Source organism: Simochromis diagramma, unplaced genomic scaffold (assembly GCF_900408965.1).
Source record: "Simochromis diagramma unplaced genomic scaffold, fSimDia1.1 OVJJ01000343.1, whole genome shotgun sequence".
NCBI classification, from domain to species: Eukaryota; Metazoa; Chordata; class Actinopteri; order Cichliformes; family Cichlidae; genus Simochromis; species Simochromis diagramma.
The window spans coordinates 12,933,191-12,948,385 of NW_024386831.1; the positions used below are offsets into that span (position 1 = coordinate 12,933,191).

The window sequence follows — 15,195 nt, forward strand, 5'->3', positions numbered from 1 at the left end:
TGTGTTCTCAGCATGAATACTAATCAACCATTTTTATGTAGCACGATTTGAAATACTTTAGTCTGTAGTTGTTTCTGCAGAGTCACAGTGTTACTGAAGATTGGTGTGTATTTTAATTTCTTTTGGGTAAATCTGTAGAACAATTGCTTGCTTGACGTTACCTGTTGTTGATGTAGGTTCGGGCGCCATAGATCCCAGCCTGTTGATGGTGTTGATAACAAAGTTCTTCTCCAGGGTAAAGTTTGTCAGGCCGACACTCTCTGAGCTATCAATTACAAACACGATGTCCATAGCTCCACAGTGCTTCTCGCAGTCTGAGAAACAAACAACAAGAAGACCATCAGGCTGTAGCTCAGGTGGCAGAGCAGGTCAGCCACTAATCAGAAGGTCGGTGATTCGATCCCAGGCTGCATCCTGGCTGCATGCCAAATATCCTTGAGCAAGATACTAACCCCATGTTTGCCTACTGGTGGTGGTCAGAGTGCCCGGTGGCGCCAGTGTCCGGCAGCCTCGCTTCTGTCAGTGCGCCCCAGGGCAGCTGTGGCTACAATGTAGCTTGCCATCGCCAGTGTGTGAATGTGAGTGTGAATGGGTGAATGACTGAATGTAGTGTGAAGCGCTTTGGGGTTGTTAGGGACTAGAAAAGCGCTATACAAATGCAGGCCATTTACCATTTAAACACCACATTTATGAAGCTGTGTTTGAGTGCTTATACTTTCTTACCGCAGCAACCACACGTCTCTCTGATGTAGCTCATGACATCACATTCCTGCAGTGACATGTGTGCAGATTAAAGTAATACACTGAAGTGAGTAAAGGAATTCTTGGATTAAAATACATCAGTCTTTTTAAAATTTTACTCACAGTGAGCCCAGAATCGCCTGCTGGTCCTGGATCCCCCTACACACACACACACACACACACACACCACAGAGAGAACAATGCACCTGGATCTCAAACTTGCATGCATGGTCAGCTCATTATCTGTGTGGCTGTAGCTTACATCAGGTCCACGTTCTCCTCTAGGCCCTCTTTCTCCTGGCGGCCCCGACTGGCCTGGTTCACCCTAGATACAAACATTTTTACAGTCTATGAAACCTAAATGACTCACAAAACACTCAAAGCTGTGCAAAAACACTGTTGTTAAGGCTTACTGACAATTTAAATATATACGACACCAAAGAACAATCACAGTACACCCATGCAGCTGGTGTCATGTGATCCTGTGGGACTGCTGTGGTCTGATCATTTGTAATGTATTTGAACAGGAAACAGCACCTGGTAAAATATCCAGCAGCATAAATAGCATTGTTCTTTGGCCTAATTCATACATATTTTTTATTTACCTTGCCATATTTTACAACTGTCACTATGAGGTAAAGGTAAAGTGATATGCTCACACTCCAGAGACTAAATTCAACCTCATTTATTTGTTTTTTAACACTTAACCTCAAATGACCTGCAGCCGTGCACTGCAGATATTTTCAGTTTCGTCAGCTAAGCTTTTGCCTCCATTACAACACAACAGAGGTGGATAATGCTTAGTTTAAGGTGGAAAAAAATCCCCAGCAACATCTATTTCCAGAAACACCTGAGCTTTCTATTCTGATTGGTTAAGGTAGAATAATAACGGTCCATGCAAACAGAATTCAGAATGAACTATTGGTTTCGGGGAGGTGGAATGAAACTTTTCATTAAAAAAAATTAAAAAGAAGGAAAAAAATGACCAAGTAAATGTTTTCACCTGATTACTTTCTGCCCGTGTTATTTCTGTGCATCGTTTTAATATAATGTAATTTGCAAAAACATACTCGTGGTAATTGGGTCATTTTGTGTGATTGTAGAGAGCAAAAACAGCTTGAGCTGATTTGGGTTTGTTGAAAATCAGGTCAAGGTCACACTAAATGTGAAAATCTATAAACCTTGCCCTTCTGGGGTTGTTTGACACTCTAAGTGCTCTTGTCTCTTTTAGTTTTAATAAGGAATTGCTCTATATTGGCTTTCTGTTTATCATATTCCCAGATGCTTTTCATTTTCTTTGTTTTTGTATCTTCAGTACCTCATTCACTTATTGGTGAGCAGAGATGGGCAGTAACGTGTTAATCTGATTACTTTTTTCAAGTAACGAGTACAGTATGGGATTACTTTTGCAAAAACGGTAATTAGATTACCGTTACTTTCCCGTAGGAACGCTGCGTTACTAAAACCGTGATTTTTTTTGCGAGAATGTCTCATGACAGTGACATAAGCGAGTGCGACGTTCGTGACAACAGCTGTGTGCAGTTCAACAATGGATAATATGTGGAGTGCGGAGAGAGTATGAGCGTGCAGCGTTTAAAGCGTGGAAGTACTGACCTTACTTTGAGTTTGATTCCATAAAAAGTGACAAAAACATTAGTGTCCGTTGTGCGTGGGGAGAAAACTTATTTTTACAGCGAAAAAAACCCTAAACAAGCACCGAGTGCACTACAACGTAATGGGAAATTCACAGAGAAACTCGCGGATTCTTCCACTGATTGCTGCAGCACACCTGCACCAGGGCAAACCTCCGCTTACCCCACTCCTGCTTTACAGGTGAAAATAGAGCAACAGGACCGCTAGTCTTTGATTTTATTTATTTTCTGCTGTGTTTTACTTGCATCTATTTGAAAGACTGAGTGTAAACACAAAAAATATTTTATTTTATGTGCTAGAATGTGCAGAAAATAGGTTTAATGTTAAACTAATTTCTTCAAGTCAGAAATGTTGCATATAATTAAATTTTTGCTTGATGCATAAAGTTAAAAGATTAAAACTAATAAAACAAGTTTTAAAAAGAGACTTTTCCATTTGATTACATTTTGTATGATGAATTATGCAGAAAAAGTAGAATTGGGCTGAGAGATCTATCGCTTTATCACCTATTCAGGTTGTAAATCGTGTTTTTAAAAAGTAACTAAGTAAGTAATTAATTACTTTTGAAAATAAGTAATCAGTAAAGTAACGGGATTACTTTTTTTGGGAAGTAATCAGTAATTAGTTACTGATTACTTTTTTCAAGTAACTTGACCAACACTGTTGGTGAGTTTAAATTTATTAGTTCCCTTTGTGATCCTCCTCTGTTCCCCGAGTCTTTCCTCTGTGGTTGTTTCCAGCTCGTGTTGCATGTGAGTCTGCATGTTTAGCTGCTTCCTGTCTTAATTTGGTTGTCTTGTGTGTTTTGTGCTCTGTATCTAGTTTAAATTCCCTGCCTCGTTATCCCTGATTTGTTCCGATTGTGTCTTCCAACTCTTTTCTAAGTCTACTCTTGCCCCTTTGTCGTGCTGTCACACAGTGCTGTGTGCTTCGCTGCTCTGTGTTGGATGTCATAACCATCTGTAGGTTCACATTCTCCAAGAGGTGAGAAGACAATTTTTGGGATGTGTGGACCAACTTTCAGGTATTTTTTTGCAGCAGAACAGCATGGACAACAGGAAATTTAAAGTTTGCACATGAATTTAATCAAGGATCTCGTTGGCTTGTTTGCTGACTTAAAGCCTCTGTGGACAACAGTGTAGACAGCGGATAAGGCCAAGTCTCTCTGTCCTGTCCTGTTTATGAGTGCAAACATCTATAAAAGTAAAACTGTACATCATCAGTGGTTTAACAATCGCATCTTACAGGCGCTCCTGGTTGCCCTTTATTTCCAGATTCTCCTTTGGCGCCACAGTCACCTCTGCTCCCTCTGGGTCCTCTCCTACCCGGTGCACCCCTGTCTCCCTTTAAATATCAGAGTTACTTTAGCCTCAAGAAGAAACATCTTGAGACATGCAGGTCATTTTATGAGGTAAAAAGAAAGCTGTTACAGGCGGTCCCCTTGATCCAGGATAGCTGAAACCTTGCCTTCCTCTGTCACCCTTTAGAAGAAAAACAACGTGGATGAGAGTAAATTATTTACTGATAATCATGAACAGAAATGCTCAGACTTTCTTTTTACCTTTGGTCCAAGTGGCCCAGTGTCTCCCCTTGGTCCTGAATCTCCAGGATCTCCCGTCGTGCCCTGCAGCCACAGAAGATAAAATTCAAATAAAAAAAGAATCTACTTGAAAAAGCAGAAAATGATTAGATTAGATTAGATGAAACTTTATTAATCCCTCGGGTGGCTTCCTTCGGGAAATTCAGTAACAATGATGATGACAATGATGATAAAGTTATAAAGGAACAAACATTTCGTCCAGGGGTGCCTAGTTCTCCTGGCTGACCCCTCGGTCCCAGTAGTCCCAGTTCCCCCTGTCAGAGAGAGAAAATAACAGACAACCCTTTTTACTGGACTCGACCTTGACTCCAGCCCACACACGCACATGCAGGATGAGTTTCACTGATGTGGATTTGGCAGTTTCAAGCTAATCATTTCAAATTACTGTGTAGTTTCTGATATTTTCATCTGGAAAATAAGTGTTTTTATGATGAAGGCATGGCTCCAGTGTTGAATGTCTAATGAAGGCATGCCAGGTTCTTGGGAAGCCTCTGAGTCATTGCTCATCAAAAATCCACCCACAGCGTGATCTCCTCACCTTAGCGCCCTTGAGTCCATTTTCCCCAGGCCGACCTCTGCTTCCCTCCGGGCCTCGTTCTCCCTCACAAAATAAATGAATGTGTCAGAATTCATACCAAACCATTAATTACTTCCCAATATATACAAGACACAACAGTAACAGGGAGGTAATACTTCTGCCTCAGGGAAATGTCTGAGGAATTTTTCTGAGATGACCCACTGAAAGACAGAACTGTGTTATAGTAGTTGGGATTTCACTATTTCAGTTCCTCAGAATTAAAAACCACAAGCACACTTCAGACTTTCTTCCTCAAAGTTCTTTCTTAATTCATCTTTCTTAAAAGGTCACAGGAAGCCAGTGTTTCACAGTATTTCAAACCAGCAGCTAAAATGGTGCAATTTTGCTTAAAATAAGCGGAAAATGAAATGCCATTCATACAATAAGACAATTCATTAAAAAAAACAATGACAAAAGCTTACCTTTTTCCCTTTTAGCCCAGTGTTTCCTTGTGATCCCTTTATTCCCGGGTTTCCTCTCCTCCCCTATGAATATTTATTTAGTAAATTTCTTTTAACTATTTTCCAAATGGGGATTTTTTTTTCCAAGTAAAAACACGAGTCAAATACCTCTTCGCCTTTTGCCCCAGGTGAACCCTTTCTCCCCTGCAAGTGTCAACAGTTTAATTTGAGAGTTGATTTTGTACCATCAGTTTAGTGCACATGTAAAAAAATCATAAAATAAAATAAATTCAGGGCTGTACCGGACTCCCTCTTTGTCCAGGCTGTCCTGGATTTCCTTGGTTTCCTCTTTCACCCTAAAAAGCAGACATTCAGTTTTAAAGTAAAGAAAAATCTTTGTTGTGCGCTCAGTATTTTTTCCACTTGTTTTTTTAATTTGAAGGTTACCTTCAGACCTGGATTACCCTTAGGGCCTGGGGGGCCTGGCTTTCCAGGAAGGCCTGTGTCACCCTAAACAAATGCAAAAACAATCAAAAAGAAAAGCCACAAAAAATACATAACTGGACACAATGTAACATTATTAATAACTGAGCTTCAGTGAACTCTAAAAAATGGTAAATGGCCTGTATTTGTATAGCGCTTTACTAGTCCCTAAGGAAGTGTCTTGCCCAAGGACACAATGACCGAGACTGTCGGAGGAGGGGCTCGAACCGGCAACCTTCCGATTACAAGACGAACTGCCAACTCTTGAGCCACAATCGCCACATAAAATAAGTTTATCAGGAAAAAAATGGTCATGTCTGATTGTCTAGTCATTGACTCTGTAGTCGAGTGAGCATGGGCAAAGATACAGTCCCAATCAAAAATCTAAGACTTTAAAAATGCCAAAATATCATATTTTGCATGGTTGGATCTTAACAAGGTTCCAAGTGGAGTTTCAACATGTAACAAAAAGAAATGGGAGCGAGACAAAACATTTTTTGAGCATGCAATTTATTGAAAACAACGCTTAAACTGTTTTACAGCTGATCAAAAATGTATAACTACATGCCATTCAAAGGCCAAATCTGTGCAAAAATGTGGATTCATTGTCATTTTCTGTCAGGTAGTCACACTGTCATGACGTTCTGATGGCAAAAAAAATGTTCCCTTTTTGAATGTGGTCGGGATGTTGAACTGCCAGGGGTGCACATAAGTGGTCCGCAGGTGCGCATGCGCGGTCAAAATAAAAGACACGCACCAGATAAGAAGTTGCAACGCGCATTTGCGTACATAAGATTTTCTGGAAGAGGACAGACATTTGTTTAGAACTCTTAAAGATGTCGAAGAAGCAAGCTCCTTTAAGAAATTACTTTGGTGTTCCTACACCTCCAAACAAATGTCAGAAGGAGTCAGAACCGCAAAAGAAGCGCGTATTCTTGGAAAAGTGGTTGCAGGAAATGAGCTGGCTTCAAACAGCTCACTTATGTGCACCCCTGGAACTGCATAAGCAGGGTCTCTCGCAGCACGCCATCGCTGCTGAGGTGGGGCGCAGTAAGACTGTCATTTGGAATTTCTCAAATGACTCCTAGCGTTATGGAACAAAAAAGTCAAAAAGTGGAAGACCCAAAGAAATTTCACCAGCACTGAGCTGGAGGATCCAATTGCCTGCCTGTAAAGACACTGGACAGTCCTTGAACCAAATTAAGGCTGTTACTGGTCCTGACTGGAGCCCCATAAACATCAGAATGTAACTTTGATGGTTCTGATGGTTTCCAAACTTACTGGCATGACAAGCAGGTCCAACCTGAGATGTTTTCTACGCGCCACAGTGGAGGGGGTGCATTAATGGTCTGGGGTGCTTTTTCCTTCAGTGGAACAATGGAGCTTCAGGAGGTGCAGGGGTGTCAAACGGTTGCTGGCTATGTCCAGATGTTGCAGAGAGCAACATTGTCTGTGTGGTAACAGCTGGGTTTTCCAACAGGACAACGTTAGGGTACACAGTGCCTGCAGGTTTCAGTGGGGTTTTTTTTTTTTGTTTGTTTGTTTTTTTGAGGTGTGGTCCTAAACTGATCAGGCAGTTTAAACATTGTTTTCAATAAATTGTATGCTCAAATTTTTTTTCGGCTCATCCCCATTTCTTTTTGTTGCATGCTGAAGCTCTACTTGGAACCTTGTTAAGATCCAACCATGCAAAATATGATTTCTTTCTTTTTTGGGTCATTTTTCAAGTGGTCTTAAACTTTTGATCGAGACTGGATGTCTGCACACAGCCCAAATATTTAGTCTGAGCTGTGCTTTGGCTACATTCATGACGCATAATTACGGAAATCATCAGTACCAACAGTTACATCTGCATGAGCTGTACAAGTTGAATGTACTGACAGAATAAACACAAATATGTCAAGAAAAAAAATGTCGAAAAAATGTCTGCCGAGCTGCTGCAGCCGTCAGCTATGTCAGATGATTTAATTATGAAAAAAAGAGCATTTCCTCTTTGTATTTATGTGCTGTCATTTCACTGCGTAACATATGTTATGTTTGCATGGCTGGAAAAGGGAGGGGGTTCCTGTTTATGAATACAGCACGATGAAGGTGCTAACATGTCAGCACACTGTTTGGTGGCACATGTTAGGCCACATGTTAACTGCTATTCTCTGTGATATGCATGTCCAGATTAGGAGTTCTGGAATTTGTGACATTTGTTTTAATATTCATGCCGATGCCCAATTTAGAATCACCCATTAACCAAACACGCATGTCTCTGGACTGTTCTTGTTGTGAGGTGAAAGCGCTAACCACTACACCACGTGCCACGCAATACAGACAAGTATTTTTAAGATCAATTTAAAAAAAGACAAAAACCTAATTATAGCTTTTAAAAAAAATCCTTTAAGAAGACAAACTGAAAGATTTCGATTTTTGCTTCCGTTGTGACAGGCATATTTTAAAATGCACCCATAAATCAATGCACATCTCAGTGTTACAGAAGTGCCTTAACTAATGAGAGCTGTTAAACTCTAATTCACTGGCTGAAGCTGCTCTCACGTTCCCTCATTCGTCTTGAACACGACAGTGTTTTTGGTGGAGGGCTTTTCTGTTTATACTTCAATTAACGGTCAGACAGCCCACATAAGCCTAATCTATCATTTTTGAGGCAAACGTGTTGCCACAGAAAGGCAATACATAATATCATAATCTAAAGCTCTTATTAGCACAACAGCAAGAGGCTGCACTACCAAGCAAATTCAACATACCATGGATATCTTTCAGTCATTAATCTGGCTAAGCAGTCACACAAAGTCCTTATCAACAGGATAAGTTCAGTCAGGTTTTTCCAATCTAGCTGTGGGCATGTTCCCATGAAAGTGGTGGTGTTGATAGGTCTGCTAGGAGCAGAGGAGTACTTTTTCAAAGGAAGACAAAATCTAATAATAAAAGATATGAAAAGGTTAAACACGCAAAACAGGCAAAAAGAAATGCAGCTGCTGCTGGGCAAAATTTTGCAGTATGAGCGTAACAGGAAACAGGGGCACATCTACAGAGCAGCAGTGGGTGTGTGTGTGTGTATGGGGGGCAACTAATTTAATATGACATGATAAAGGAGACTCTCTCTTTCCTTCACCTCACAAAACCTTTGTCAACCTCAAGGTAAAGCAGTTATTAAAAGGAGTTTGGGGGTTATATTATCTATCTGACTACAGTCCAGACCTGCAGAAGATAAAGGAGACGTGTGGTGATTTAGAGATCTCCAAACAGCTGGTCTTTAAATATTTTTCTCTGACCTTTCTTGGTGCTTGTACCTTTTGGCAATCAGAGCACATTTTGACTGTTTAATAAACAGTCCATAATGTTATGAATCACGGTATCTGTGAATCATCTATGAATGTGTTGCTGTAGCACCAGCACCACATAGGCAGAAAAGTGGTCTTGAAGTAAAGATTGACCCTCACACAGACCAAAAGAAAATACATACCGTATTAAACCTTGCCCAACTAAAAATAATAGTAGTTGGTTCACTTGACAGAACTTACTGTTTTAACCCGACAGGCCAGCCTGTGCAGGCATTTGGTGTTTAATCCTAGCAGATCACATCGTTCAGCTGTTCTGATACCTGTTAAAGCTAAAGAAATATTAGAAATGGTTCTTTAAGGCTCTGCTGTGCCACCTTTAAGAAGCACACTGAAAATTTCACGCTATTTTCTAGTGACAGTACTTTCCTTTCATATATCTGACTTGTTGAAATTAAATGACCGTGCCACAGGTGGCAGGGTGGTTAGCACTTTTGGCGCATAGCAAGAAGGTCCTGAGTTCAATTCAATTCAGCTAAGTTCAATTGTGATCTGCTAGGATTAAACACCAAATGCCTGCACAAGCTGGCATGTCGGGTTAAAACAGTAAGTTCTGTTAAGTGAACCAACTACTAGTATTTTAGATAGACAAGGTTTAATATGTATTTTCGTTTGGTCTTTGTGAGGGTCAATCTTTACTACAAGACCACTTTTCTGAAAAGGTTGGGCTTGTTATTATCAGGTGAATGTGACAACCACTACAGTACGGAAATGCCTTCACTAGAATCCATCTAATTACTGTGAATACTTCACTCTAGACTCAAGTGCTGAAATTACCAACTGACCACATACCAAAATGCAATAGTGTGAATATATTTTTTTGTTCACTCTAAATAACACTCTGTCTCTTTCAGTATGAACCGAAATGATTAGATTATTGTGATTTAATTCAGACCTTTTCTCCTTTGTCACCTAATAGTCCAGTTTCACCAGCATCTCCTGGGTAGCCATCTGATCCCTATTAGAGACAAATAAAAAGTGTCTCAGTGGTTCATTTAACCAGAAATGCTAACAATACTAGAAAAAGTCAATGTTAAAGAGAATCAGTGAAATACATGCAGCTGTATGGCTGATATAAGTTGTTAAAATGAAACAAAGACATACAAATAAATATTAAATGCTCGACTTACCTTGTCGCCTGGATCACCTTTACAACCGGGAGCTCCAATTCGTCCAATTTTCCCCTGAAGATTTCAAAGGAGCATTCATATAATATCAGTATATTTATAATCAGATTACCATTACGGTAAAAATCTCACCGTAAACACTCACCTTTTGCCCATCAGTTCCATTCTTGCCAGTCGAACCTGCAACACCCTTTAGCGAAGAGATAAAATGAACTTCAGTGCATAAACGCTCTTAATTTTGGATGTTGCGGTGCACGAAGATGAAGCATTAAACTGGTTTTTTTTTTGTTTTTTTTACCTTTGCTCCAGTTAATCCAATTTCCCCCTGTTGAGATAAAACAGACCCATTAGTCCCCCAAAACACTTCCTTCAGTTTAATAAATGAACAGAAATGAGAAATATAAGGATTTTAACTCTTACCTTGTCACCCTTTAAACCAGCCTCTCCCTACGGAAAAGCACAAAAGGACACATTAATGAGATTAAAAATACATCGTGTAATTTTAATTAAATCAGTTAAATAATTTAATTAATTTTAGTGAAATAAAATCATCAACGAGTTGGGCTCAGCAAACCTTTGGACCAGGTCGTCCAATTGGACCTTCAATGCCAGGATCACCCTGAAATGTAACAAATATATAACTCAGTAAATAACAATGCACTTTTTAAAATATATTTAGGTTTCTAGATGTAAATTCTAGGTACCTGTCTTCCTCTTTCACCCTTTGGCCCTAGAGAGCCTCTGTCTCCTTTTGTGCCCTATAAAGATCCAGAGACATACGCATTTCAAAAGATGAATCATCAGCACGAGCAATAATAAAAATTACTGACTTTAATTCAGCTTTTTAAGTCTCACTTTTGGACCTGAGGGACCTCTTAGTCCAGGGCGCCCAGGACTCTCGAAACATCTTGGTTTGTAACACTGTGAGATGGAAGAGAAAAACAAAACAATATTAAAAGACTGAAGCCTTTTAAATACCAGAATTGTTTAAAGGAAGCTGTTCTGCTAATTTCCAACTTCATTGTTTCAGTCTTGGACTTATAGCAGCTTTGCATGAGTGACTGAAACAAGCCTTTTTAGCTCCTTCCCCCTTCCCTTTGTGGCAGTTTTGTTCTGATTGGTTGTCTTTGGTAAAGAGAGTATTTGAAAGGCAAGTGGGCGGGGGGAACATATCCTCTCTTTGACCTCACAAACAGCCAACAGTACAAAAAATGTGTGAAACTGACAGGGTTGGATCCTGAGCTTGTGGCTAATAGGGATTACTTGCACATACACTCATTATGTGGAACTTAACATAATGAGTAACCTTCTTACCTGTAAATATGCTTGGTATTTCTGCAAAAAAAAAGAGAAAAAAGACAGCAGTCAGTGAGAGTCACCTGACACAACATTTTAAGGCTAAAAGACGTCAGCTCACCATTGCTTTTACGATACGATCAATGGTTTTAGTGCTTAGTCTTGGTTTCCCATCAACGATTTCCACCGCTATGTAGTCGTCACGGAACAGCTCGTACGGAGAGTTCGCTATCTCCCTCATTCCAAATTCATCGATCTCCTTGGACGCTGCTACTGAGAAAATCTGGATCCCTTGATCCCGGGCCTTTTCCGCCATCACCTTGATCCCTGAACATGGATTTCCTGTCACGTAGCCATCAGTGATGACCACAGCGAAGAGAACCGCCTTCGTCTCTGTGTAATGTTGGGTCATCTGGTGAGTCATGTTTTTGAGGGCACAGTCGATGTAAGTGCCTTTGCCCAGGTATCGGATCGAAGCGAGATTCCTGATGAAGTTCTCTCTGGTTGTGAGCTGGCTGAAGACCACCTGCTTCTGGGAGAAGTGCAGCCCACCTATGGACCAAGTGATCTGGATATGGCCCCTGTACTCCTCATCAGCCAGCCTCTCGGCAAAGATCTTTGTGAATTCTCTGATACTCTCCACCAGGCTGCCAGGTGGGGGCTCCTGCAATGCGATGGTTTCTGAGGTGTCAATAGTGAAGTACACCCTGATGGGACAGTCGATTATACCTGCTGGAGGAGAAGACAGCTGTTACTTTTAATTAGAAAAATAATTAAATTGTTTTTAGATGCTGAAATGCATCACTTTCATCCTAATTATTTAATACTTGAAACATCATAATAAAAAGCAGCAAATTAATCTGTGTAGTTTGTGTCCTGGGCTGGTTGATTTTGCCAGGTTACACAGATAGAATGAAAATGATGAAAAATGTGAGGACTATAAGACATTTATGTGTTGTGCTGCAGAGATCTAACTACTACATGCTAAATAGATAGCACAGGCCTCTCAGATTCAAATTTTGCTGACCGGACGTCGTGTTTTTCTTTTTTAAGTCTATAATTGTAAATCGTAGTCACTGTGCAAAAATGGCTGAAGCTATTTTTTGAAAAGGGACATGAGGGGAAATAACTGGTCAATCATCTGGCTTAGTTTTTGTTTGTTTGTGTTTTTTAGCTGAGCACAGCAAACCAAGATTGTTTAAGATTGTGCAGTCTTGCAGAGGAAAACACATGTTCGCTAAAAGGTGTAGAAATTAAAGAGCACATAGGAGCTGGAGCCTTTGCTTCAGGTTATAGAACCATCTTGATACAACCACCTTATTAGAACTACCTTAAGTAGCAATAGCTTGAAGTAATGATTTTTGGTATGATTTTATCAGTCTCTCACATCATCGTCGACAAAATTTGGCCACTTATCTTTACAGCATTGCATTTACTGAGGTTTGCAGGCATTTCCTTCTGCACAGCTTGTTTCTACCAGAGCATTTCAATCAGATTAAGGTCTAGACATTAACTGTACCATTGCAACAGCTCCATTCTTTGGTTTTCTCAGCCATTCTGTTGCAAATTTACTGCTGTGCTTCCTTTAGCTGAGCTTTAGCTGCATGCTGTCACACAGGTATCCTCACATTTGACTCTAGATTACTTTGGTATACAGAAGATCCAAATACTTTCACAGCTGAATCAATTAAAGTCAAAAAACAAAAAAAATTACCATTATTTTAACCCAGAAAGAAATTAAGGGAACCTTCACCTTCACAGCCTTCAGGTCTTGGTGTGGGTTCAGGCAAGAGTGGAGGTACCGTTGGCTCTGGACTGTCACCTCGCCCCGGTATTGGCCTGGGTCCTCGAGGTGTAAGTTGAAGGTTTACAGTTTGGACCAGCAATACAAAGACAAACCCTGAAAGCATTGCCATTTTTTTCTGCAAAAAAAGAAAAGAAAAGAAACAAAAAAGAAAAACCCAAAGAAGACAAGCAGGGATGAATAAAACTGTTCTTCAGAGATTATTTTTGACTGTAAAACTGTAACTTAATGCAGGAAATAGCTGTCAAACATGTGAGTGTTCACAGAAGGCGTCTACACAGCGCTTAGGAATGTTTAATGTTGTTTTAAGTCATGTCAGTGAACAACCGCACTGTGTGGAAACAGAAGACAGAAGAATGTTTGAAACTGCATGTTTCATCCCACCTGTTTAATTAAACTGAAATCAGAAGGAGCAGGAAAGATTCTGTGGAACTACCGTCCCACGAGAGTTACTGTTTGATAAGAGCTGACAAGACGGTGGTGTGTTATTGCTGGTGATAATTTACAATTTTTTTTCTGGAAGTGGAAAATTCCAACAGCATAAACCAACATCAGAAATGACAAATGAATAAAACTCAGCTTAAAACTGCTGGTTAGTGCAACTTCAGTCTGCAGGAGGGGCTTCCAGACTATTTCATGTCAGGAATTTCAAATACAAAAACACAAGATAAAAATCAAACCTGTGGGCGGGGGTGCTGATGTTGATGTTGCACAGAAATGGAATGTAATTTATTTGGTTTAATGCTTCCGCTCTATCACGTCCCAGAGGGCATACTGAACAGTTTTATTCTATTAAAATCATACTGTATTTACACGCTACTTCATATAGCTTGCAAGTACTGAGTTAGGCCCTCTTTTACCTTCAGGACTGATTTAATTCTTCACGGCATGGATTCATCAGGGTGGTAAAAACAATCCACACAAGATTTTGCTCCATATTTAACTGATAGCATCACATCCAAATGCTGCAGCAGGAATAAACTCATCAGACCAGGCAATGTTTTTTACGATCTTCTATCATCCAATTTTGTGCAGGAAAATCCCAGTCAACAGTTTTTTAAACACTCAGATCCTGTCAACAACAACCATGCCATGCTCAAAGTCAACTCTCTTCTCTGTTACCACGCTGCACTTGCACTGAAAGCTGCCCAATGCATTCTGAATGCTCCACTTACTTTATTAACATTTCAATGTCAACATGATCAAAAAAATAAAACAAATAAAAAGTAAATCAGAAACGCGACTCTCTGGTAGAGCAGTCCTGTTTAATTTTATTAGATTATACATTATACAGATTATACCTAACAAAGTCTCCTGTGCCGATGCTTAATTGTATTGTTAAATCCTTTATTTAAACACATTGTGTGCCTCAAACGTAGCTTGAGGCACACAATGGCAGAAAAGCCACACACAGGCACACAAAAATAAAAATCTATATACTTTATACACATTTAGAAGTTAAGAAAAAAACATGTGAAGACTGATTTCAGACACAGGCCCAATTATAACCTTTAAAACGTAATTTCATGTTTTATGCAGTTTCTTTTCTTTTCTTTTCAAAATAAACATGCAATATAATATATATAAGCATTTAATGAAAATTAATTTATGCTGTCATGTTAAGTGGAGTACTACAGAGATGGAACACCTTTTTCTTTTCTGAAAGAAGTCAAAAAAAAGTTTTTGTTTTACACCACAGAGAATCTAAATATATTCTAAAATTCACATTAACTTTAGGGAAAAAAAGAGGTAACCAGAAGATTAATTTATACGGTCTATCAGTCGGTATAGCGTGCAGTACAACCCTTTAAATCTCCGGTAAATTTAAAATAAAATGTAGGCTGCTTACCGAGACGACGGAAAAGAGAAAGTAAACTCCAAGCTGCGATTAGAGACCTACAAGATATTCAAGCAATTTCTACAGATGGTAAACCTGACACACCCGTCTCAGCGGGACTGTTCCCAATAAGAAAACATCAGAGGGGGGATGGAGGGGCAGCTCTGGGTCGTTTGCGAACGAGCGCTAGAGACGCAGGCGTCACTGGAGAAAGAGAGATGTTCAGATGATTGTTTGCTGGCAGCTGGAGATCAGCAAGGTCTCCAGGACAGGTCTGGAGACTTAAGAGGTTTCGAATAAATAGAAAAGGCTGAAATAAGCCATTTATC

General features: G+C 39.9%; 1 protein-coding gene across 3 annotated transcripts in view; it reads right to left on the reverse strand.

The window, feature by feature from the left end:
* Positions 1 to 15,195, reverse strand: part of LOC120731129 (collagen alpha-2(VI) chain-like) — a 36,455-nt gene that overhangs the window by 4,142 nt on the left and 17,118 nt on the right. The window contains exons 1-25 of one of the 3 annotated variants that reach the window (XM_040027970.1): positions 14,879 to 15,192; positions 12,979 to 13,147; positions 11,347 to 11,957; positions 11,244 to 11,264; positions 10,785 to 10,850; positions 10,634 to 10,687; positions 10,504 to 10,548; positions 10,350 to 10,376; positions 10,228 to 10,254; positions 10,075 to 10,119; positions 9,933 to 9,986; positions 9,698 to 9,760; positions 5,420 to 5,482; positions 5,275 to 5,328; positions 5,141 to 5,176; positions 4,994 to 5,056; positions 4,533 to 4,595; positions 4,186 to 4,248; positions 3,956 to 4,018; positions 3,825 to 3,875; positions 3,640 to 3,738; positions 1,004 to 1,066; positions 865 to 900; positions 724 to 769; positions 162 to 314 (exon numbers count right to left, since the gene is read on the reverse strand). In XM_040027970.1, coding sequence (XP_039883904.1) covers positions 162 to 314; positions 724 to 769; positions 865 to 900; positions 1,004 to 1,066; positions 3,640 to 3,738; positions 3,825 to 3,875; positions 3,956 to 4,018; positions 4,186 to 4,248; positions 4,533 to 4,595; positions 4,994 to 5,056; positions 5,141 to 5,176; positions 5,275 to 5,328; positions 5,420 to 5,482; positions 9,698 to 9,760; positions 9,933 to 9,986; positions 10,075 to 10,119; positions 10,228 to 10,254; positions 10,350 to 10,376; positions 10,504 to 10,548; positions 10,634 to 10,687; positions 10,785 to 10,850; positions 11,244 to 11,264; positions 11,347 to 11,957; positions 12,979 to 13,141 — 2,029 coding nt within the window. In that variant the 5' untranslated portion in view covers positions 13,142 to 13,147; positions 14,879 to 15,192. Of the gene's footprint in view, positions 1 to 161; positions 315 to 723; positions 770 to 864; positions 901 to 1,003; positions 1,067 to 3,639; positions 3,739 to 3,824; positions 3,876 to 3,955; positions 4,019 to 4,185; positions 4,249 to 4,532; positions 4,596 to 4,993; positions 5,057 to 5,140; positions 5,177 to 5,274; positions 5,329 to 5,419; positions 5,483 to 9,697; positions 9,761 to 9,932; positions 9,987 to 10,074; positions 10,120 to 10,227; positions 10,255 to 10,349; positions 10,377 to 10,503; positions 10,549 to 10,633; positions 10,688 to 10,784; positions 10,851 to 11,243; positions 11,265 to 11,346; positions 11,958 to 12,978; positions 13,148 to 14,878; positions 15,193 to 15,195 lie in introns of those variants that run through there. The other 2 variants (XM_040027971.1, XM_040027969.1) reach the window with 2 other exon arrangements.